Source organism: Melanerpes formicivorus, unplaced genomic scaffold (assembly GCF_026170545.1).
Source record: "Melanerpes formicivorus ecotype bairdi unplaced genomic scaffold, bMelFor1.0.p_v2 SCAF_90, whole genome shotgun sequence".
In the NCBI taxonomy this organism is placed as follows: Eukaryota; Metazoa; Chordata; class Aves; order Piciformes; family Picidae; genus Melanerpes; species Melanerpes formicivorus.
In genome coordinates, this window is record NW_027142442.1 from 1,146,113 (window position 1) to 1,167,458 (window position 21,346).

Sequence of the window (21,346 nt, forward strand, 5' to 3'; positions counted from 1 at the left end):
TTCCTTCCCCCTCTAATTTCTCTCAAGTTCTAATCTTTTTTTTTTATCTTTTAACTAGAGAAATAACTTCATAGATAACCTTTTAGTCATAGTCCATTTATACTTTTATTTACTCTGGCTTCACTTTCTTCACTAGATGATGAAAGAGATCTCACTTCTCCAAGTCACACTAATTCTTCCAAAGATATTTCTTCATCTGCTGTCTTGAGAAGTCTTCAGGTAAATGTGGGCCCTGATGGAGAGGAAACAAGGGCACAGAATGTACAGAAATCACCTGAACTTCTGTCAACTCCAGAGACTTCCAGTTTACTGCAAGACCTCCAGCCCAGTGACAGCACTTCATTTATTCTTCTCAACCTAACAAGAGCAGGTAATTCTTCTGTTTGTCATCTCTTCTGGATATGTCTTAGACAGCAGGGTGCAGGAGATACAATTATGTCCATGCTGCCTATGAAGGGAAAAGATCACAAAACTTGGTGGGCATTATTGGATATTTCAGGAGCATCTAATCATCAACAGCTTTGTGCAGTGTAGAGGTCAGTGCAGACCGCAGTGCAGCTGCTGGATCTGTGCTACTACACTGTAGTTGCACTGTAGTCTGCATTGTGATTCTTTTGCTCTGGGAAGCAAAATAAACATCCCTTTCTTATGTTAGTATTATTATGTTTCATGAAGTTGTCTTCTTTTCTAGGGCTGGGGTCTCCAGCAGAGCACTTGGTGTTTGTTCAAGATGAAGCAGAAGATTCTGGGAATGACTTTCTCTCTCATGATAGCACAGACAGCAGTACCCCATGGTTCCTGCGAGTGCAAGAATTGGCCCATGACAGTTTGATTGCTGCCACTCGGGCACAGCTTGCTAAGAATGCCAAAGCAAGCAATAATGGTATGAAATCCCCTGATTCTGTCTCAAAAGTTGAGTGTTTCATACAAGGCCTCTAGTTTCAGCTTGTTCATTTCTCTCTTGGCTTTGTCTGTTCTGACATCTTCAGATCAGCAATGCCAGTTTTATACAGCACAGCCATGTATTTTTTCTGCAGTATAAATAAGCTCCTCAGTTTTTCTCAGGGAATGAACTTGAGTGGAGCCAGCAGTTCCATTGCTGTCTGCCTGTTCTCTGGTACTTGCTAAGAGTGTCTTCTTTCTGACTGCTTGTGTTTAAGCTTTCATTTTCACTTTCAAGGCTCTATTTTTAATACATACTGTAATTCATACTTTCTTAGCTGCAGTGGGTTTGGAGTTCAGCTTTCTGGAGGAACAACTGCAGTATCTTTTTTGTTTTTGAGCTAAGATGCTTTCAGAAAGAGTTTCCTGGGTGATAATTAAAGTCTCTTGGTTGATACTTACAGTTTTGATGCATGTTGCATTGGCTTTCTGTTTTTACAATAAGCTTTGTCTGCTAGCACCTGCTTGAGTACAGACAGCTCGTTGGGAATGGCTTATGGACCTGGCAAGGTTTGCAAATCTGGGTCTCATCCCTGTCATGTGCTAGACAGAAGCTGTAGAGTATGACCTACAAGGAGTGTCTGAGGGAGCTGGGGTTGTTCAGTCTGGAGAAGAGGAAGCTGAGGGGCAACCTCATTGCTCTGTACAACTACCTGAAGGGAGGTAGGAGTAAGCAGGGGGTCAGCCTCTTCTCCTTGTTGTCAAGTGACAGGACTAGAGGATGGTTATAGGGTGCACCAGGGGAGGTTTGGGCTGGATATTAGGAAATACTTCTTCACTGAAAGGATTACCAAACACTGGAATGGTCTGCCCAGGGCAGTGGGGGTGTTCAAGCAGCATATGGATCTGGTGCTTAGGGACATGGTTTAGCATTGACCCTTCAGTGCTGGGTTGAGGGTTGGATGGGATGATCCTGAAAGTATCTTCCAACCTGATGTATTCTGTGATACAGTAAATAATTAGTAGTCAGGGACATACCTGCTTTGCAGTCCTGTATCTCCTTTGATGCTGGCTTTGTCTATTAAATTTGACTGTTAGTGGGTCCATGTCCAAGTGGAAGCCAGTGACAAGTGGAATCCCTCAGGGATCAGTACTGGGACCAGTCTTGTTTAATGTCTTTGTTGGCAACATGGATAGTGGCATTGAGTGCACACTCAGCAGGTTTGCTGATGACACCAAGCTGTGTGGTGCAGCAGACACGCTGGAGGGAAGGGAGGCCATCCAGAGGGACCTTGACAGGCTGGAGAGTTGGGCCCATGACAACCTCATGAGGTTCAACAAGACCAAGTGCAAGGTCCTGCATCTGGGTCAGGGCAATCCCAGACACCGATGTAGGCTGGGCAGGGACTGGCTTGAGATCAGCCCTGAAGAAAAAGGACCTGGGGGTGCTGGTGGATGAGAAACTCAACATGAGCCACCAGTGTGCACTTGCAGCCCAGAAAGCCAATCACATCCTGAGCTGCATCAAGAGCAGCACAGCCTCTGCTGTGGTGAGACCCCACCTGGAGTACTGTGTCTGGTTCTGGAGCCCCTATTACTAGAAGTATCTGGACATGCTGGAACGTGTCCAGAGAAGGGCCATGAAGATGGTCAGGGGTCTGGAGCTCCTCTCCTACGAGAACAGAGTGAGGGAGTTGGGACTCATTCAGTCGGGAGAAGCAAAGGCTCTGAGGAGACCTTCTTATGGCCTTCCAGTATCTTAAGAGGGGGGGCTACAAGAAAGTTGGTGAGGGACTAGGGTAGTGATAGGACAAGGGGAATGGAGCAAAACTAGAAGTGGATGGATTCATATTGGATGTTAGGAAGAAGTTCTTCAGCATGAGGGTGATGAGACACTGGAACATGTTGCCCAGGGAGATAGTAGAAGCCTCATCCCTGGAGGTTTTTGAGGCCAGGCTGGCTGTGGCTGTGAGCAACCTGATCTAGTGTGAGGTGTCCCTGCCCATGGCAGTGGAGTTGGAACTAGATAATCCTTGAGATCCCTTCCAACCCTAGCAATTCTATGATTCTATGACACAGTATAGTAATCTGTACCTAGTTTTGGTGGGCTTTTTCTTCCAGGTGAAAATGTTCATCTTTGCTCAGGAGATGGGCAGCAGAAAGACTCTAGCCCCATTCCTCATTTGTCTCGCATGGAAAGGAAGCTGAAGTGCACAGTTGAGGGCTGCGACCGGACGTTTGTGTGGCCAGCTCACTTCAAGTATCACCTGAAAACGCATCGGTGAGCAGAGTAAAGCTCTCTCTTGTCATGGCTTTGAAGGACGGTGCTCTGTCTTTGGAGTAGCGTTAATTTTTGGTACAGACAAGCTGTGAAAACCTGGTGTTGCCCTTAGAAATGCCTGTTGCTTGCTTTAGGTCATTTATGTTGAAGCACTTTGCCTAGGTTGAGGTTATTTTTTGCAGGTCCTTGGTAGTGTTTGGCTTAGAATGTACTCAATAAGGAGCATCACTGTCACCTCTGCTATAGTGAACATTAGAACTTGTAGGCTGCTATCATGTTTTTATATATCCTTGAACAAAGTTGCTTGCTCTGACAAATTAATGATTTGTTAGCTAAGAAATTGGCAGTCTCTAAGGTAAATTGTGGACGTGAAGCTTAAAAACTGGGACAGATGTGAGCCTGTCACCTGGCCCTGAGACAGGGCCAGCAGTAACTGCATGTTTTATGTACACACACAGCAATTTTTGATCCTCCAGTGACTGAAATTTCACAGCATTCCTATGTCGTCTGCACTGCTTTACTAAATCATTCTAGTAGGGAATAGGCAAGGTAATATGATTGAAAAGGTAGAAAGTTATCCAGTGGGCCACCCCGACACCTAGCTCAGATGAAGTGACCTAAATTAGTCCTAAGCAACTAGGTGTCGGGGTGGCCCGCTGGAAGGGTTTGTACCTTTTCAATCGTATTACCTTGCCTATTCCCTACCTGGAATGATTTAGTAAAGCAGTGCAGATGACATAGGAATGCTGTGAAATTTCAGTCACCTCATCTGAGCCTTTCCCTTTTGTGATACAATTAGTATTGTTTTTAATGTATTTGCTTTTTATTTAATGATAATGATAAAGTGCTCATGAGAAACTGCAGTGCGGTAGCTGGTGATGAAACGGCTGCTCTGTTGCTTTCTAGGAACGACCGCTCCTTCACCTGCCCAGCAGAAGGCTGTGGAAAAAGTTTCTACGTCTTGCAGAGGCTGAAGGTGCACATGAGAACTCACAATGGGGAAAAACCCTTTGTGTGCACAGAACTGGGCTGTGGGAAACAGTTCACGACAGCTGGAAACCTGAAGAACCACCTCCGAATTCACACTGGTGTGTTTTAGACCTCACCTATTTGTGGTCTGCAGAGGTGGGGTCTTGACTGAGGAATAAACCATTTCCTCCTCCATCTTCAAACTTTTCAGACTGCTATGTTGTTTAGCTTTGCCCTCCACTAATGTCTCTTTTCTATCAATTCACATTGATCTGCTGCTTGACTCCTTTACTGTCCTGTATAACTTCACCCTGGTGCTATACTCTGCTCAGACCCATGCTCAGCAGGTTTTCTCCCCACCTCAAGTTGTTTGGAGGGAGGATTGTATGTTTTTCTTGAGGAGAGATGAGGCTGTTCTCAAGGGAATGTTTAGTAAACACAATTGCTGTAATAGTTTTTGGTAGAGAAGCTATTTTAAATTCCTGAAAGGCACAACAGTTCAGATATTTCTCCAGTGTGGAGTCACAGATGCTACTATATCTAGGTGAATCTAGCTAGTTTGTGTTACCTGTGGTGCTGGGGTTGTTCAGCCTGGAGAAGAGGAGGCTCTGGGGAGACCTAATAGCAGCTTTCCAGTGCCTGAAGGGGGCCTGCAAAAAGGATGGAGAGACACCCTTCACAAAGGCCTATGGTGATAGAAGGGGCAATGGCTTCAAACTAGAGCAGATTTAGATTGGATGTTAGGAACAGGCTCTTTACTATGAGGGTGGTAGAACACTGGAACAGGTTGCCCAGGAAGGTGGTTGGGACCCCATCCTTGGAGATATTCAAGGTGAGGCTTGACAGGGCTCTGGGTGGCCTGGTCTAGTTGAGGATGCCCTTGTGTACTGCAGGGGAGGTTGGACTAGATGACCTTCAGAGGTCCTTTCCAGCCCAGACCATTCTACAGTGCTTATAGAATGACTACATTTGGAAAATTTAGGGAAACAAGAAATAGAGTGGAATGAGTAGCAAAAATATAGCAGCAATTTCTAGTAGAGAAAGGCAATAATTAAAAGACAGCATTTTGGCATGCAAACTGCTCTGTTTGTGCTGATGCTAATTTGAGGTGCTACCATATGCTGGAGCCTCTGTACTCTTAACTCTTGCTCAGCTTTTTGTATTGAATAAAACAAGATTTATTTTTTTTCCCCCATACTGCTGTATTTCACACACAGTTTGTGCTGTCTCTTCTGGAGAATTTGATCCTGCCTTGCCAATATTTTTAGAAGCTGGTCTGCCAGCCTCTTGACAACTGCACGAAGCGTTTTAGGTGTTTTTATCCTAGAAAGGTGAGAGAGGCATGTGAGTTACTGCTGAAATGATCAGCAGTTTAACAGTTTGCAAAGTTCATAGTGAATATCCTAATAGTTTTTAGGGGTTTTGAGGGTTTTTTTGGTTGGGTATTTTTTTTGCTTTGTGTTTTTCTAAGCCTCAGGGTTATCACACCACTTAAACAATTAGCCCAGTTCAAGCCTCTTAGAATATTGGTAGAGATTCCCTGACGACCTTGGAATGTAGCCTTGCATTACAGTTGGTTAACATGTCAAAATGACTTTGACAACTGCAAGAGCACAAGGCCCCCTCTAGTCAAATGCAATCACAGATGATGTGGGCTGCCAGCAGCTGTTTGTGCCTTCTGTCTTACTTAAACACCACCGTCTGGTGCGTGGCTTGGAGACACACACGCCAAAAAGCTGCTATTTTAAAGACTTTGCTGTCTAGCTAGAGCACATGGTTTTGGGGGCAGATGTTGGAGCGTAGGTTTGGGGGCAGATGTTGGAGTGTAGTTTAAAATTATGTACACCAGGGAAAAAAAATCATGAATACGTGGAAACAGCAGTTAGAGTTTAAGCAGTTTTTCCTTTGCACTTAAAACTCCCAGCCAAGCTGGAGATAAATAGGCCCAGCTGACACATGCACAGTCCTCCATGACAGAGCAAGTGTTCTGTGACCAACAGAATTGTAGCTTCTGGGGGTGTAAATAAGTTTCTTAACTGAAAATTGCCAGAGTGCCATTAGGAGTTTAGTCAAACCCAAGGTGTTACAGAACTGCAGGTGTAAATGGGTCTTGAGCTTCTAATAGCTGCAACTGTGTGCTGTTATTTTTGTCAGCAGTAGTTTTTTCTTCCTTCTTGCAAAGTTTGAAATATTTATAGCAAGCCAGAAGGTGCAATGAGTGTTTGAGAATCTGCTGTATAGTTTTGTAATGCCAAACCAAACATACTGTGTTGATCCTTTTTGCTCAGATCTGTTGAATGTTATAGTAGATAAGAAGCTGAGGCAAAAATCGCAGTAGGGGGGAAAAAAACCCAACACCAACTTTACTCAGAATTGTGTGTTAGACAATGAAATAGCTTGTTGAATCTCCTGTGGGCTTGCTGCTTCTCTTTAACTAGACTACTTGATATCATAAGTGTTAAACTTGAGTTCTGTAGTGGGATGTTGAAGGCAAAAGTTACCTCTGGTTTTATTTAAGGCTTTCTTAGGAGGCTGTTTAGAACAGACTCACTATACTAACACTGCATTACTGTAGTCACCTCCCAGTTTATCATCACTTAGACAAATACATCTCCACAGCTATTGTTGTATAAAAATAACAAATTTCAGCCAGTGAGGACAAATTGTGCCCTCAATTGTTCCTCCACACAGAAATGACTCATCTCTCACAGGATTTTGGCAAGTTCAGCTTGATCTGAAATAAACTATAGAATCTGATATTGAGGGGAATAGTTAATGGGAGTGTTGGCACGGAGAGGCAGAAGAAGAAACAGGATCCTGAGAGTGTGTGAAACAGAAAGCTGGTTGTTAAGAATTGCACATAGAAACTGTATCATAGTCCAGGTGCTTTTGTATTGCTTTTTTGGTATTTATATACTTGAAAGATCTATTTAGGAACAGCAGGCCCTTCAGTGAACCACGATCTAAGAATGTTTTAGAAAGCCTGCCAGTGTTTCCTCTCGAAAGCTAATGGAGAGAGTGCTGTAAAAGCCTTAGGAAGCACATGCATAATTTCTGTTGAACTTTGTAAGGCCTAAGGGTAGAATGAGTTAGAGAGATCCATGCTGTTCTCAGAGACTTGGACAATCAGATCAAGTTGCTCTTTAACATCTTTATTGATGATCTGGATGAGGGCACTGAGTCCATCATCAGTAAATTTGCTGATGACACCAAGCTGGGGGCAGGAGTTGATCTGCTGGAGGATAGAGAGGCTCTGCAGAGAGACCTTGACAGGCTGGACAGATGGGCAGAGTCCAACGGCATGAGATTGAACACATCCAAGTGCCGGGTTCTGCACATTGGCCACAACAACCCCATGCAGTGCTGCAGGCTGGGGTCAGAGTGGCTGGAGAGCAGCCAGGCAGAGAGGGACCTAGGGGTGCTGGTTGTTGGTAGGCTGAACATGAGCCTGCAGTGTGCCCAGGCAGCCAGGAGGGCCAATGGCATCCTGGCCTGCATCAGGAACAGGGAGGTCATTCTGCCCCTGTACACTGCACTGGTTAGGCCACACCTTGAGTCCTGTGTCCAGCTCTGGGCCCCTCAGTTTAGGAAGGATGTTGACTTGCTGGAGCATGTCCAGAGAAGGGCAACAAAGTTGGTGAGGGGCTTGGAGCACAAGCCCTATGAGGAAAGGCTGAGGGAGCTGGGGCTGCTTAGCCTGGAGAAGAGGAGACTCAGGGGAGACCTCCTTGCTCTCTACAACTACCTGAAGGGTGGTTGTAGCCGGGAAGGGGTTGGTCTCTTCTCCCAGGCAACCAGCACCAGAACAAGGGGACACAGTCTCAGGCTGCACCAGGGGAGGTTCAGGCTGGAGGTCAGGAGGAAGTTTTACACAGAGAGAGTGATTGCCCATTGGAATGGGCTGCCCAGGGAGGTGGTGGAGTCACCATCACTGGAGGTGCTCAGGAGGAGACTTGATAGGGTGCTTGGTTGCATGGGTTAGTTGGTTGGGTGGTGTTGGATGATAGGTTGGACACGATGATCTTGGAAGGTCTCTTCCAACCTGGTTTATTCTATTCTAAGTTGTGATTCCCCAAATCTAAGCACTGTTTCCCTTATAGGGGAGAAACCCTTTCTGTGTGAGGCGCAGGGATGCGGTCGCTCTTTTGCCGAATACTCCAGCCTTCGGAAACATTTGGTTGTCCACTCAGGTAAGAGTCTTCGTCTGGGATTCTGTGACCTCTCTGAGAAAAATATTTTTACTACAAAATTTAGATTTTATTTTTTTTTTTAAATTATGTATTTCCTTAAGAAAAATCCTCTGGTTTCTACAGGACTTCTGGTTATGGTGTCTCTCAGTTTCCTCCGTGGTGTCTGTAGCCTGCACCCTTCAATCTTTTCAGCTGTGGCTGAATTTTACCTTGCTACTCAAATTACATTTTTCAAATGTGGTTTTTACCCTGTTTCTAAAATGTCATGAAGTTGGATATCTGTTTCATAGCTGCCATTTTATTGTTCAAGAGAGAACCTAGCACCAGTGTATATTAACCAAAGCCATTCAAATCTGAAACCCCCTCGTGAGCAGGTTTCTGCCCTAGGTAGCATCTTCCTTTATTTTTCAATACTATGTGCTTATAATAGTTGGAAATGTATTTCACAGGTGTTTCAAAGCTTCTGTTTTGATTTATCTTCAGTATCATCAGCACATGATAAATGTGGCTGTTTGAGGAAGAGGAGATTTTATTGGGGGCAGCAATTTTTTTAGGACTACCCAAGCTCTCTGTATGTCTTCTGTGTCCTTGGCTTTTATGCTGTTCAGGTCAAATGTGCAGGCATCATACTTGGTGTACCAGGCACATGACAGACTATCCTTTCATAGGGGCAAGTCATCATCTTGTCTCTGCTCAGAAATGTAAACCAGGTGCTGCAGTTTCTTGTGTGATGCCAGGAGACAGCTTCCATGCTTCTGTGTCCTTGCTTTCGGTCATTTTATTCTAGGTATGGGACCTCTATGAATCAAGTATCTCCGTGTCGCTGAGTAAGAGATTTCAAGTAACTTGTTCCTTCTTATAAATCAAATTTGAAAGCTTTATGTTACTTTTCAGGATTGAGTTTTCCAACAGCTGACAATACTGATACCTAAAACATTTCTCTTCTAGGAGCTTATTTTCTCTCCAGGAACTGGGAATAGGTCTCATTTGTTTTTTCCACCAGTGGTGTCAACAGCTATTTCAAATCAGTATTATCTGCTTCTTAGTTGATGAGGTCTTTTATTCCCAGTTTTTTAATTCTTGAGTTATATTTTCCCTCTTTTCTGATCCAAGGAGTGAAGCCCCATCAGTGCCAAATTTGTGGGAAGACATTTTCCCAGAGTGGTAGCAGGAATGTGCATATGAGGAAACACCACTCCCGAGTTGGAGCAGCTGGCAGCAGGGAGCGAGAACAGCCAGGTAAGGAAGGAAGGACAGATACTCTCTGTGGGGGAGAGGTGCAGGAAAGAACTGGTGGGTGGTCAGAAAGGGGAAGATGTCTGTCCTGAAAATAGGAGACCACAAGCCAGTAAGGAATAAAAGACTGTTCCTCTTGGAGATGAGGATGGGTTGCTCACCCTCTCCTTTTCTAGGATAGAATTCAAAGATGTATTCCTGTATTGTGGTCAAAGGGCAGGTAGGTTTGTTGTTCACAAAATCAGCATGAATCTAATTTGTTTGGGTTTTTTTACACACAGAATTTATGCCCTTGGTTATTTAGTCTTTTTGTAAGCAGTCTAGGAATTCTTTTTTTATGCAATAAGAGTTATTTAAAGAGATCAATCCTGAATGACATCCTACCATACTAAGGTTCAAAAGAATAAATACAGAATAAATTCACTAGAGTGCTGGATGCCCAAAGTGTAGGATTGGATAAAGTAGGTGTCTAGGAAAGAAGTCTGTGATGTGAAGCAGGGCAGGGATTGTGTCTTATATTGCAGTATCATTGCATCATAAGAATTTTGTTTTACCCCCTTTTTTTTCCCCCACAATAGAATCACTGATGGGCAGCAGTTTGCTGGAAGAATCTACAGTGCATAGTAAGAATCTCATCTCCATGAACTCTCAGCCCAGCCTTGGTGTTGAGTCTCTGCACCTGCCAGATACTGAGTCTATTATTGGAGTAGAGGAGGGTGAGACCAGCTGCTCTTTTTTCCGCCCTCTTATATGTGGTGACTGAAGTGGGATCTATTATTCCTCCTAGAGGCTCACTGTGTTGCAGTGGAATGAGTGAACGTTGCTTTTACTGTGCAGAGCAGGTGGGTAGATGGAGAATGACTCATAACACTGGAGTTGGAGAAGACCTACCGGACCAAGTTTCTCTCTTGGAGAGCTTAGAAGGTGAAGTCCACTGCTTAGGTGTCATTTAGCCCACGTTGTGGAATGCCATTTCAGAACTCTTTATGCAGTCCATTCTCCTAAGGCCTCAAGTGTGGGATTTTATGTTTTTTTTTTGTTTGGTTTGGTTTTTGCTTTTGTTTTGGGTTTGTTGTTTTCTTTTTTTGCTGGAGCACCCAGAAGCCCCAGTTAAGGACCAGGACCTCATTGTACTAGGCACTGTACAAACATTGAGTATCAGGCCTTCCTTCCATCCTTTACCTTCAGAGACTATATTCTAATACATCTCACTGTCAGAAACTGACTTACTATCTGAAATAAATGTACTACTTGATATCATTTAATTACAACTGCTATGTTCTTTTTCCTGCTGTCTCCAGTCAGGTTTTTCTTCCCAAATGGGTCTGGTGTATCAAGCCTTTTAAATGAGTCTTACCATGTAGATGTTGTAGGTGAATTTTTTGTTAACCTACAGACTTTCTTCAAAACTGGCATTAAGAGGAACACAGAGCTTTGCTGAGCTATTGTCTGTAACAGCTCTGGTGTGAAGAGAATGCTTTGGGGGTTTATTGCTCCCTAGCTGAATGATAAGGTAGTGCTGATGATGATAAAGATGTCATTTGGAGGTTCTTGCAGAATGATCTGATGTGGTTTGGTTACCATCTCATTGGCTGGTGGGAGGTGCTCCAGTGACATGTCTTCTTTACTGCAGTATTATTTAAAGGTTAAAAACAACTAAATGTTTTCATGAAATGCAAAAATCCAGAGCAAAAGTGGAAATTCCTTATTTCCAGACCATATTTCAGATACACTAAGAGATTACAAATCTCCTTTAGAACAACACTTGGTTTAGCAGAAAGGTGCTAGTAAGTTTCAGTTACTAAGTTTGATGCTTTTGCTTTCATTACCATTTAGTAATTCTTGTTTATGGACCAATATTAAGACTTGGATTTATCTGTTACTGTATCCATGTCACCTTAGTATTTTTTAAAGAGATATGGCATAATACCACATATTAATGTAGAGTCAAGCCCTTGTGCCCCCTTTCTTAAGGTTTTCCTTTAAATTTCACATACTTGGAAATTGCCTTTTCCAGCAGCCACTTTTAGTAATTACTCCTTAAAATGTATTGGTTATAACTTCAGTCCCACTGCTCCAGATATATCATACAAGTCACAGAATCAAAGAATCAATAAGGTTGGAAAAGACCTCAAAGATCATCAAGTCCAACCTGTCACCCAAGACCTCATGACTACTAAACCATGGCACCAAGTGCCACGTCCAGTCCCCTCTTGAACTCCTCCAGGGATGGTGACTCCACCACCTCCCTAGGCAGCCCATTCCAATGGCTAACAACTCTCTCTGTGAAGAACATTCTCCTCAACTCAAGCCTAAACTTCCCCTGGTGCAGCTCGAGACTGTCCAGTGGGCTTTAAACCTCAGATTTGGAGGATGGAAGAAATTTACTTTCCTTCCTCTTTCAGTGTGACAAGGCATGGTGACAATATTATGTAAATACCCTTTCCCAGGGGATGCAGGAGAAAGAACAGCCTTTGTGTGTCCTACACAATTAAACCTAAGTAGAAGCTGGTACACTGATACAGCTTTCCTTGAACCTTTCTGGATGCTTAAGCCTCACAGTGTGGAGATTGACTCAATAAGACTGCTGCAAACCAATGCATTCAGCTACCTACTGATCTCTGCAGAAGTGTAACACAGCAGCCTGAAATCCCAGGGGCAGAAGTTCTGGATCCAGTACTTTGTTATGATTAAAAATGTCATTATCTCAGTCTTAACATCTTTAATGTGGTAGCTCTGACAGGTACCCTATTTCTGATGAGTTTTGTTGTTACAGAAACAGATTGAGGTGACAAGGATGAACAGTGATACTGCAAAGGATGATTGATAAAGAAGGTGGACAATGCAGAAACATTATAGTCTTTTTTTTATCATCTCAGAGTGCTTTAATATAATTCTCAGAAAGCATTCCAGGTGGTTAAGGTTGGTAATTTTGAGATCATTATTACTGTCAGGTAAAGGAAGACCACTCATACATGAAATACAGCATGGAAGATGTGCCAGGCATTTGAGTGCAACATGCTGACAGGTAATCCCTAGTCTTTCTTCCACTGAAATCCATCTTTGATATTACAGTAATGGTATAATTATGTCCATAGCAATCCAAAGTGATGCACTGTTGAATGATGACTTTCTTCATAATTCTGGTTGGTTTTTCAAGTCAAATCAATGACCTAAATTGGTAGGATCTTAAAACAGCTTCAAATACTGAAATATGGGAGTGTTTTCATTAGGAAAGAAGCAACAGTCTTTCAATGTGGGAGCTGGTAATGAGTGAATGAAAAGAACCAGAGTTCCCTCTGAGTCTTTTTTGAAGCAGTTAAGGTGTTGTATTTTTTTAGAACTACCTTGTTTAAAAGCCTTCTACCTTTAAAACTTTTGTTGCCTGTTCAAGAAAGTGAAATAGCTCACGTGGGTGCTTGTGAAGACTAAGGGAGGTTGCAGGGTTTGCTGGGCTGGACAAAATGTGCTCTAAACATCAGCTGGTCTCTTTTTTTTCCTTTACTAAGTTCACACATCTTAGGTGTCATCCTAAATCATAAAGTTCCCAAGGATTAACCTGGAGAATCTTGATTAAATATGAAGAGATGACAGGATTCTTCTGCTAGACCTTATGTTGCCATTTCCTTTCCATTCAGTTCCTCTCGAGGCTCTCATTCCTCTATGGTACAGTTGTCCTTTTCACCCCAAGGCCTGGACGCTCTGCAGAGATAATGATTGTCTAATACAGCTAATTTCTGTGTTTCTTACTTGCTGCTTTGCCCCATGCATGAGAAACAGAGTGCTGGAGCCACAGTAGCTAAGATAGAGAAGCCATGATGCTTAATAAGAGGAGCAAAGTTGATTTGTTGCCTATATTAGTCGATATAAACTGGAATGTTTTCATGAACATGGAAAATATTTTTAGTCAAAGGCTGAAGAGTTTTACTGCATTGGCTTTATTACCTGTGAACATCAGATTCTTCTTCCAGCAAGTCAGTGGCTTCTTTCCCTTTTTCCCTTACAAATTCTTCACTTAGCCCAGCCTGCTGGAGGGTGTGTCTATAGCGCTGCTCTGCTCCCTGACGAGCATCACGCTGTGAAATCAAAACTGAATCAGTAAGCATAGAACTGGGGCTTCCCCACAACACTGAGGTTGTTTTGAAGTTCATGGCTGACACATCTAACAAGAACAGGAGGACTGCACAGGCCTTATGCAAAATGTTTGTCATCCATGCAGTACAGTCCCCAAACTGAATACCAGGACAATGTCTCATGTCTCTCAAAGCCAGAGCACCCTTTTTCCTGCTCCTGTTCTTTTTTCCTTTTGCTGCTACAGCATTCCAGTCTCACCATACATACATACATATGTCTGACCCTGACATTCACATTGAGACTATGTGCAAAAGAGAGGTTATGAGAAATTCTGGGAGCATGTTTGCTTGTAATTTGTAAGCACTGAGGGTGGAGTTCAATAAATGGAGAGCACCTGTGAAATAGCTTCATATCAGCTTAGCTTCATGAAACTGAAAACCATGCATCCTGCATTCTATACCCTTAGTGCCTCCAAATATATCTTACAAATCAATGTAAAATGTCACCTCTGACTACCACAGGAACTGGCCAGTTGCAGAAGGATAGAAATCGTGTCTCAGCAGGAGTAAATGCTATTGATACCAGTGAATTCTTGCCAATATGGCAAACAAAAATGTTACTAATGTCTATCATACAAATGTGTTCTCTGCCTCCGTTGATGACTCATCTGAACAGAAAGCCTGACCCAGAAGGTTACTTTCTATGGAGACATTTTGAATCAGCATGTTATCAATGTGTCACTGGGTCTCTAACCACATATCATCCCTGCAAGGTGACAGAACTGAAAAAGAAAACCCAGGGGGGAAAAAAATACCTTGCAAAGATGATATCTGCACTTCAAGTGCAATACAGATGTGCGGCTGGTACTGTGTGATGGATGAGATGTGCTGAGTGCAACCACAGATAGCAGAGCTTCAAGGTGATAGAAGCAACCTAATTGTTGTTAATGTTTTTTCTAGTGGTACCAGGGGCACAAAGGAAAAAGTGCTCAGCTGGAGAGGTTTTTAAGACGTAAAAAAGTTTACAGTTTCTAGAGCGTAGGTGCAGAATAGCTGTTTGTATCATTTCTTGTGTCATAAGGCCTTGACTTTCTTCAGACTGTATATTTTGATTGCAAAATACACTAGGGACTGGAAAGCTCTATAAGCAAGAAAGAAGCTTTAGTGTCTTTTCTAGTGGTGTGAAAGAATCCAAATAATACCTGGGTCACCCTTGTCTGTTAATGTTGAGCACAGGCATAAGACTGTGCAACTGTTTGTACCTTCTCCTTCACAAATTAACTTGAGATGATTTCTTAATGCCTGTCTTCAACAAAAAGTAACACATCCTGTCACCCACAAACACTCTGGAACTTTGACCAACTAGTTACCTTGGTGACCTGTTCAAAGAGGTATGGTCTGTCCTTCATTCGCAGCTGCATTTCTTCCAGCTCCTTTCTGTATTGCTTTGTTCTCTCTCTCATATTTTGCCTGAAATGGAAAAATTGTCTGTCTAATACAGGTTCCCTGTGACTGCAGCTGATAAAGAAGAATACATGCTCAATAACCATTTTCCCCTTAAGAAATAGCTCTGGTGATTCTCTTGATTCCAAAAGCTGAGCAAAAAAAACACCGAATCCTATTGCTGGCAAGCTGTGACCCATTAGCAAAGCTTTATTACTAGCCTGCAAGCAGAGAACCAGAGTTGAGATGTTCAGAAAACCTTGTCTTTTGTGTGCTTTACCAAAAGACACATTTCAGTTGGCTTGTTTGTACAAGTTAGTGTCCACAAATGTTGATCTAAAGGTTCCCTATGGAAGGGGCAGCGTGAAATTGTGAAGAAATCCACATTAATGTGGAATGGGTATGACAGCCAAAAAAGTTAGGCTGGGAAAGTTCTTAGACCAAATTCCTCCTAAGGAATTGCCTGATGATCCCCAGTGAGTAGAGTAAATGGTTATTTCTCTGCCAAATAGGATACTAACCAGTTCTGTTTCAACTTCTCCTTGTGTGTTTCCTCCAGACTTTTATGTGGATCCAGAGCTTTTGCTCGGCTGTTCACTGACTTTTGGATAGCCTGACATTTCTTTTTCTGTTTTTCCACCCAATTCCTTCCTTCTTTGTCCCCTTCCTTTTTGGTATCTTGGGAGTGTCTGTACAGAAAAGAAGTTTACTAATGAGCTCATGCAAGACTACACACTAGCAGAGAATTTAACTTTTGGAGTACTCTGAGAATTACATAATCTCATTCATCATTTCAGACATATAGAATAGAATAAACCAGGTTGGAAGAGACCTTCAAGATCATTGTGTCCAACCCATCATCCAACACCACCTAATCAGCTAAACCATGCAACCAAGCACCCAGTCAGGTCTCCTCCTGAACCCCTCCAGTAAGTCTGCAGCTCTGAAATCAAGTTGAATGCAGAGGAGGAATTAGCAAAGAAAGATGACAGAGAAACATTTAGGGAAAGTATTTTCTGTGTGGTTGATGTGATGAAGAAAAACACCAACATATTTTCTTCCATTGTGGTCATTAGTTGGTGTGTAGTCTTGTAGGCAAACTTTCCTACTCACCTAATAGCAGATTCTCTTTTTCTAGTTGCATCTGTAATGTACACTGGAAGGGTGTTGGAGGAGAGAGAAGAAAGGCCAGTCAAAGAATGACTTCTTTGCACTGAAGCCGTGGAAAGTGGCTGAGAATCCTGGGGAAAAAAGGAACTTTATTCAATGTGTGTGTTTACACTACAGAATCTCCTCTGTTCTTGGTCTATGAAAAAGAACAGTTGGGGCATATGGACAGTGCACTCATTCTTCTCTCTTCCATCAGCAGGGATTTACACAGAGAGGGGCTGAGGGGAAGGAGAGTGCTTATAAGTATGGAAGGGTGGCTGAGCCTTAGCTGTCATAGCTCATCTCTTTGTATAGAATTTCGTTCTCTGTTTTGTCCTCATGTTCTGCAGTACTCCCAAAACAAGGACAGAGGTCACAGGATGTTAACCATCTATAAACATGATAACAAATTAAGCAGTTGCTGTCTTGACTGGAGAAAGCAGTACCACAGAAATACCCAGCCATCTCACCTTTGTCTTGTCATTAGCCTGCCTCTGCCTGCCACGGAGACTGGAGATTCTTAGCTTGAATGGCTTAATACGAGTTGCCTCTTTGATTTCTTGCCTCCTCACTGCTTCCCTCTGAAATGCCCAGTAAAGTCCTTCAAAATCTGGTACTGTTGTATTAATCCTTGGCTTGAAGCTGAAACTTTTGTCCTGCAAGAAGCCAAGTCTTTCCTGCTTAGTTTTAGTGGCAGTTCGGGACTGAGGCTCTCTCCGACAGGCGCTCGTATCTATGGGAGCTACGGAGCTCTTAAGCAAATCCTTTGCTCTCATTTGGATGCGGATTTCTCTGTAGAGTTCAGCTTCTAATGGATCAAAATCAAAGCAAGGAGAAGAATGAGTGACATCAAAGGCTGTGAAGTTGCCACTGCACAACTCTAAACTTTTCTGTATGAGGGCTGCAGCTACATGTATAGGAGACAGCAGGCATCCTGTGTCCCCTCTCCTTGCTTTCCAGCCACACTCTCTTTGCCTCCCAGGAAAAACAAGCTTCAAAGATACCAGAGTAATCATGGTAGAATCTATTTCTTAGGCATTAATCTCTAGATATCTCTTTCACTTACTCTAGTAAGTTACTGACAGGCCTCCTCCTCCTATTCTTAGGTAGCTTGTGCCATTAGTCTTGCAGAAGTGTTGTGTTGATTAATCAGGATCGCACTTTTCATGTGGGACTTTGTCATTATGTTGACTGAGTGATCCAAATGGCCTGTTCACAGTATCACTAAGGTTGGAAGAGACCTCAAAGATCATAGAGTCCAACCTGTCACCACAGACCTCGTGACTAGACCATGGCACCAAGTGTCACGTCCAATCCCCTCTTGAACACCTCCAGGGATGGTGACTCCACCACCTCCCTGGGCAGCACATTCCAATGACGAATGACTCTCTCAGTGAAGAATTTTCTCCTCACCTTGAGCCTAAACTTCCCCTGGCACAGCTTGAGACTGTGTCGTCTTGTGCTGGTTGCCTGGGAGAAGAGACCAACCCCAACCTGGCTACAACCTCCCTTCAGGGAGTTGGGGAGAGCAATGAGGTCTCCCCTGAGCCTCCTCTTCTCCAGGCTAAACAACCCCAGCTCCTCATAGGGCTGTGCTCCAGACCCCTCCCCAGCCTTGTTGCCCTTCTCTGGACATGTTCAAGTGTTTTGATGTCCTTCTTAAACTGAGGGGCCCAGAACTGGACACAGTACTCAAGGTATGGCATAACCAATGCAGAGTACAGGGGCACAATCACTTTCCTGCTCTTGCTGGCCACACTATTCCTAATGCAGGCCAGGATGCCATTGGCCCTCTTGGCCACCTGGGCACACTGCTAGCTTATGTTTAGGCAGCTGTCAATCAGCACCCCCAGGTCCCTCTCTGTTTGGGAGCTCTCCAGCCACTCTGACCCTTTCCTCTGTGATATCCAGCAGTGTTTGTCTATATTGGAAAAGATTTTAAATAGGGAGCATTTGATGGAATCTTAGGACTTCTGTGAAATAATTCCCCTGGAAAGATGATGTATAGCACCAAAGTGAGTCCTTTCCTGTGCAGCACTAAATGCAAACAATTGGCTGTGGGTTGGGTCTTTGCTTTTTAGAAAACAAACAGCAACAACAACAAAAATCAATACTGCTGTTTGCAAAAATAAGCTTTTTTTTCATCTCTTTACAAATTTGCATTGACTCAGGTATGAAATGTTCATTGCTCCTCCTTTCTTAGAACAGGGGGTTTGTCTCCTTTGCTCTTTTTTACCTTTATAGTCCATTTAATTTAGCACACCACAGCACGATGTTTTCTAATGAAAACTGAACTGGTATATACTCAAGAAGAGAATACTGGGAAACAGTGGAGGGGGGAAAGGGTAAGAAAAGCAATGAGAATTATCAAGAACTGGCTTAGTTCCTATATTCAAGTGTGGAGTCTGTAGTGCTTGCTTCAAAACTGGGGGGGCTTAAGCCACCTGAAAGAAGGCGAGCATCAGGATATTTACTTTGTCTGTCCCTCTGTCTAGAATGGTCCTGGCACCTACTACCTGTTGTAGCACTTAAGTTGGAAAGCAAGTGGGAAAGTAGTATTAGAGAATGGCAGGAGACTGGATTACTGCACTGTCATTTAGAACTGAGCCTGATTTAGACTCAGGAAATACTTTTCCTCTAGGGGTTCTGTGCAGTACAGATTGTTTGTGTTAGGATAAAATTGTTAGTACCAAGATGGACCACGGACATTTGTTTTCACACTTGTGCCATAAATCATTCAAGTCCCTTTAGGCTTGGAATCCAAGGCAGGGAAGGATTCACAAACTGTTAAGATTTGCAGCAGAAGGGGTGTGGAAATCTGTCTTGGTGTACACATGTATTCTGGGGACTGGTACAGAACTGCTGCTGCCAACACTGATGCAAGGCTGCTGAATTTAGGACATTCTCCTGTACTGTAAGGCTGTCTAGATGAAATGTAATGACAGTGGTACACAGGAGACTAGGCAACACCAGGGGATGTAATGATACTGGCTTTATACTTCAGGTAATGCCCTATGGGCCATGATCCTACCTCCCAGCATGGAGACAGTGAGGGACAGGCAGGGGATTGTGTGTTACAGGAGAAGCCCTGGCATTTTACCTTTGAGTTTGTCTCCAAGGAGTGGATCATAAGTAGATTTAGGAACTTTTTTACTGGCTTGCTTCTGTTTGGAGCTCTGGCTTGGGGTTGCTGCTGCCAGGAACTTTTGTCTGATAGCTTCTTTCTTTTTCTCCTCCTTCTCCAGGAAACTGAAGGGCCGCTGAGTTGAAATTAGCAGCTCCTTTCTTTTCTGTGTCGCTATTTGCCTGCGAATCTCATTCTGCTCCATTATTTCCTGGTAAAGGGGCAGAAACACATGGGCAGGTACAGGCTGGGCCCGGAATTGTTTCTGACATTCAACTTCATCCTGGCTTTGCCTTTTATCTCTGTGTTTGTCTAGTTCAAGAAACATGTATGCCTTCATCAACTGGGACTTTCTGCGCGCTTCCCGCAGCGTCATTTGGAAAGGCTGAGGGATGGTGATGGAAGGAATCCAGGGAGATGAAGCACTTTTTGGCCTCAGGCAGGATTTAGGCTTTTGCTGATCCCAGGTACTGTCCAAGGTGAGGTCAATCAAGGAACTGGACTGCCTTTTGTTACCAGATGTATGACTAGGACAAAGACATTGTGAAGGGGACATAAGTGAAATTGGTAAAAGAAGGGAGACACTGCTGATTAGAATAAAGACACTGGAGGCTGAGCTGCTGATTAAAAGACAGGCCTAGGGCTCATCCTCCTGAGGCTCTATATTTTGCTTTGCTACCAAAGTTCCTGAGCAGAGCTTTGCTTCTTTTCAACTTTCACATATAAAATGGCAGTTATGCCTACTTAGCTTTGTAATACCACTTATGATGTTGGTAGCCCTCTATTGCCAGGAAGGCCACATATAAACCAGCAAGTCCCAATTGTAGGGAGATCTGGCTCATAGCTACTCAACATAAAAGACAAATTAGGTACATAGATGCAAAAATCTTAGCAAGTAGTACTAAATGCCAGCATTCTGAAAATGCTGATGGAAGGGCTATTGCAAAGAACTGCCTCAAGGCAACTCTTAAGGGGTTCACCTGGCAACTTTGAAGCTGATATTTGAGAAGAGCACATAACTGATCATAGTGGGTCTCAGTGGAACAGCAAAGTCCTCATAGGCTGTTTGAGGGTGATTGTGAAACTGAGTAAAAAGAGATAGTTAGGGAAGGAATAAATGTGGGTTAAAGGAAGGATCAGGACCAAGAACAGGAAAATGGGGGTGGGGAGGGGGTGAGTAGAAGGTGCTGATCGCATGTAAACAGTCTCCTGGTCCATACACTTCCCTGGTGCTTGCTGCAGTCTGTTATTCAAACTATTTCCTTTGCAAGAGCATGAGTGTGTGAGATCTGCTAGTGAACTTCAAGCTGGACTGACCACAAAGACAAGAGGCCCAAGGGAGAGAAGGAGAGACTGGACAGTGGATAGAAAGGTGTGATCTGCTAGCAAATTTTAGGTGTGATTAGCTGACGAGCAGGAACAGGATTTACACTGTTCATGTCTTATGTGAATATAGTTGTGGACAGAGTTTTGGTACCATACACGTGTACCTCAGAGCATGAAGCCTCATCTCGTCACTGGCCAAAAGTGGCAGGAATCCCACATGCCATTCTCCCATCCATGCCAGCTCCCCTCCTACCTGAGAGCCTCCCGCAGCTTTTCACGCAGGACTGCTGCCTCCCGCATGAAACCCTCCAGTTCCTCATCCTCTTCGAATAGCCCGAGATCACCGCTTAACTGTGCCTGGTGTGGTAAGCTGGTTTCTAGTGGAGACCCCCGACCTCCCATACCGCGGGGCAGCTCCCAGCTTCTCGTCTCCTTGGCGGGAGATGCAGGAGTTGCTCTGTTACAGCCTGAGGGGGGGGTGGGGGTCTGCGTCACCTGGAAGGAAAAACAATTGAGAACTGCGCGTTTCGGGGATAAGACCCCAGCATTCCTCCCCGCAGCCTCGGCGCTGCCCTCACCTGCAGGCCGCCGCCTCAGACCTCCAGCGGCGCCTCTCGCGGCTCCCACCAATCGGCAAAGGCGGCAGTGTTCTGGCGCCGCCTTCTGGTCTGCA

The 21,346-nt window shown here is 43.8% G+C and overlaps 2 protein-coding genes across 5 annotated transcripts in view; one reads left to right on the top strand and one right to left on the bottom strand.

Moving 5' to 3' along the window:
- Nucleotides 1-11,709, top strand: part of ZNF410 (zinc finger protein 410) — a 28,848-nt gene extending 17,139 nt beyond the window's left edge. For all 3 annotated transcript variants that reach the window (XM_068165537.1, XM_068165536.1, XM_068165535.1), the window contains 7 exons: nucleotides 137-370; nucleotides 692-883; nucleotides 3,004-3,163; nucleotides 4,070-4,251; nucleotides 8,233-8,322; nucleotides 9,436-9,561; nucleotides 10,137-11,709. In XM_068165537.1, the coding sequence (XP_068021638.1) occupies nucleotides 137-370; nucleotides 692-883; nucleotides 3,004-3,163; nucleotides 4,070-4,251; nucleotides 8,233-8,322; nucleotides 9,436-9,561; nucleotides 10,137-10,321 (1,169 nt within the window). In that variant the 3' untranslated portion in view covers nucleotides 10,322-11,709. The remainder of the gene's footprint in view (nucleotides 1-136; nucleotides 371-691; nucleotides 884-3,003; nucleotides 3,164-4,069; nucleotides 4,252-8,232; nucleotides 8,323-9,435; nucleotides 9,562-10,136) is intronic.
- Nucleotides 11,710-12,351: 642 nt separating this feature from the next.
- Nucleotides 12,352-21,312, bottom strand: FAM161B (FAM161 centrosomal protein B). Of its 2 annotated transcripts, none has more exons than XM_068165530.1 (9): nucleotides 21,252-21,312; nucleotides 20,927-21,168; nucleotides 19,324-19,874; nucleotides 16,694-17,031; nucleotides 16,188-16,315; nucleotides 15,596-15,763; nucleotides 15,002-15,101; nucleotides 13,504-13,634; nucleotides 12,352-13,357 (listed from the first exon to the last, which is right to left on the bottom strand). In XM_068165530.1, exons 2-9 carry the CDS (start codon nucleotides 21,073-21,075, stop codon nucleotides 13,240-13,242), a joined length of 1,683 nt encoding a protein of 560 aa, XP_068021631.1. In that variant the 5' UTR covers nucleotides 21,076-21,168; nucleotides 21,252-21,312; the 3' UTR covers nucleotides 12,352-13,239. The 2 variants fall into 2 exon arrangements, with proteins under 2 accessions (XP_068021631.1, XP_068021632.1); XM_068165531.1 differs by having other exon boundaries at nucleotides 12,354-13,260; nucleotides 21,252-21,310.
- Between the last annotated feature and the right edge of the window lie 34 nt (nucleotides 21,313-21,346).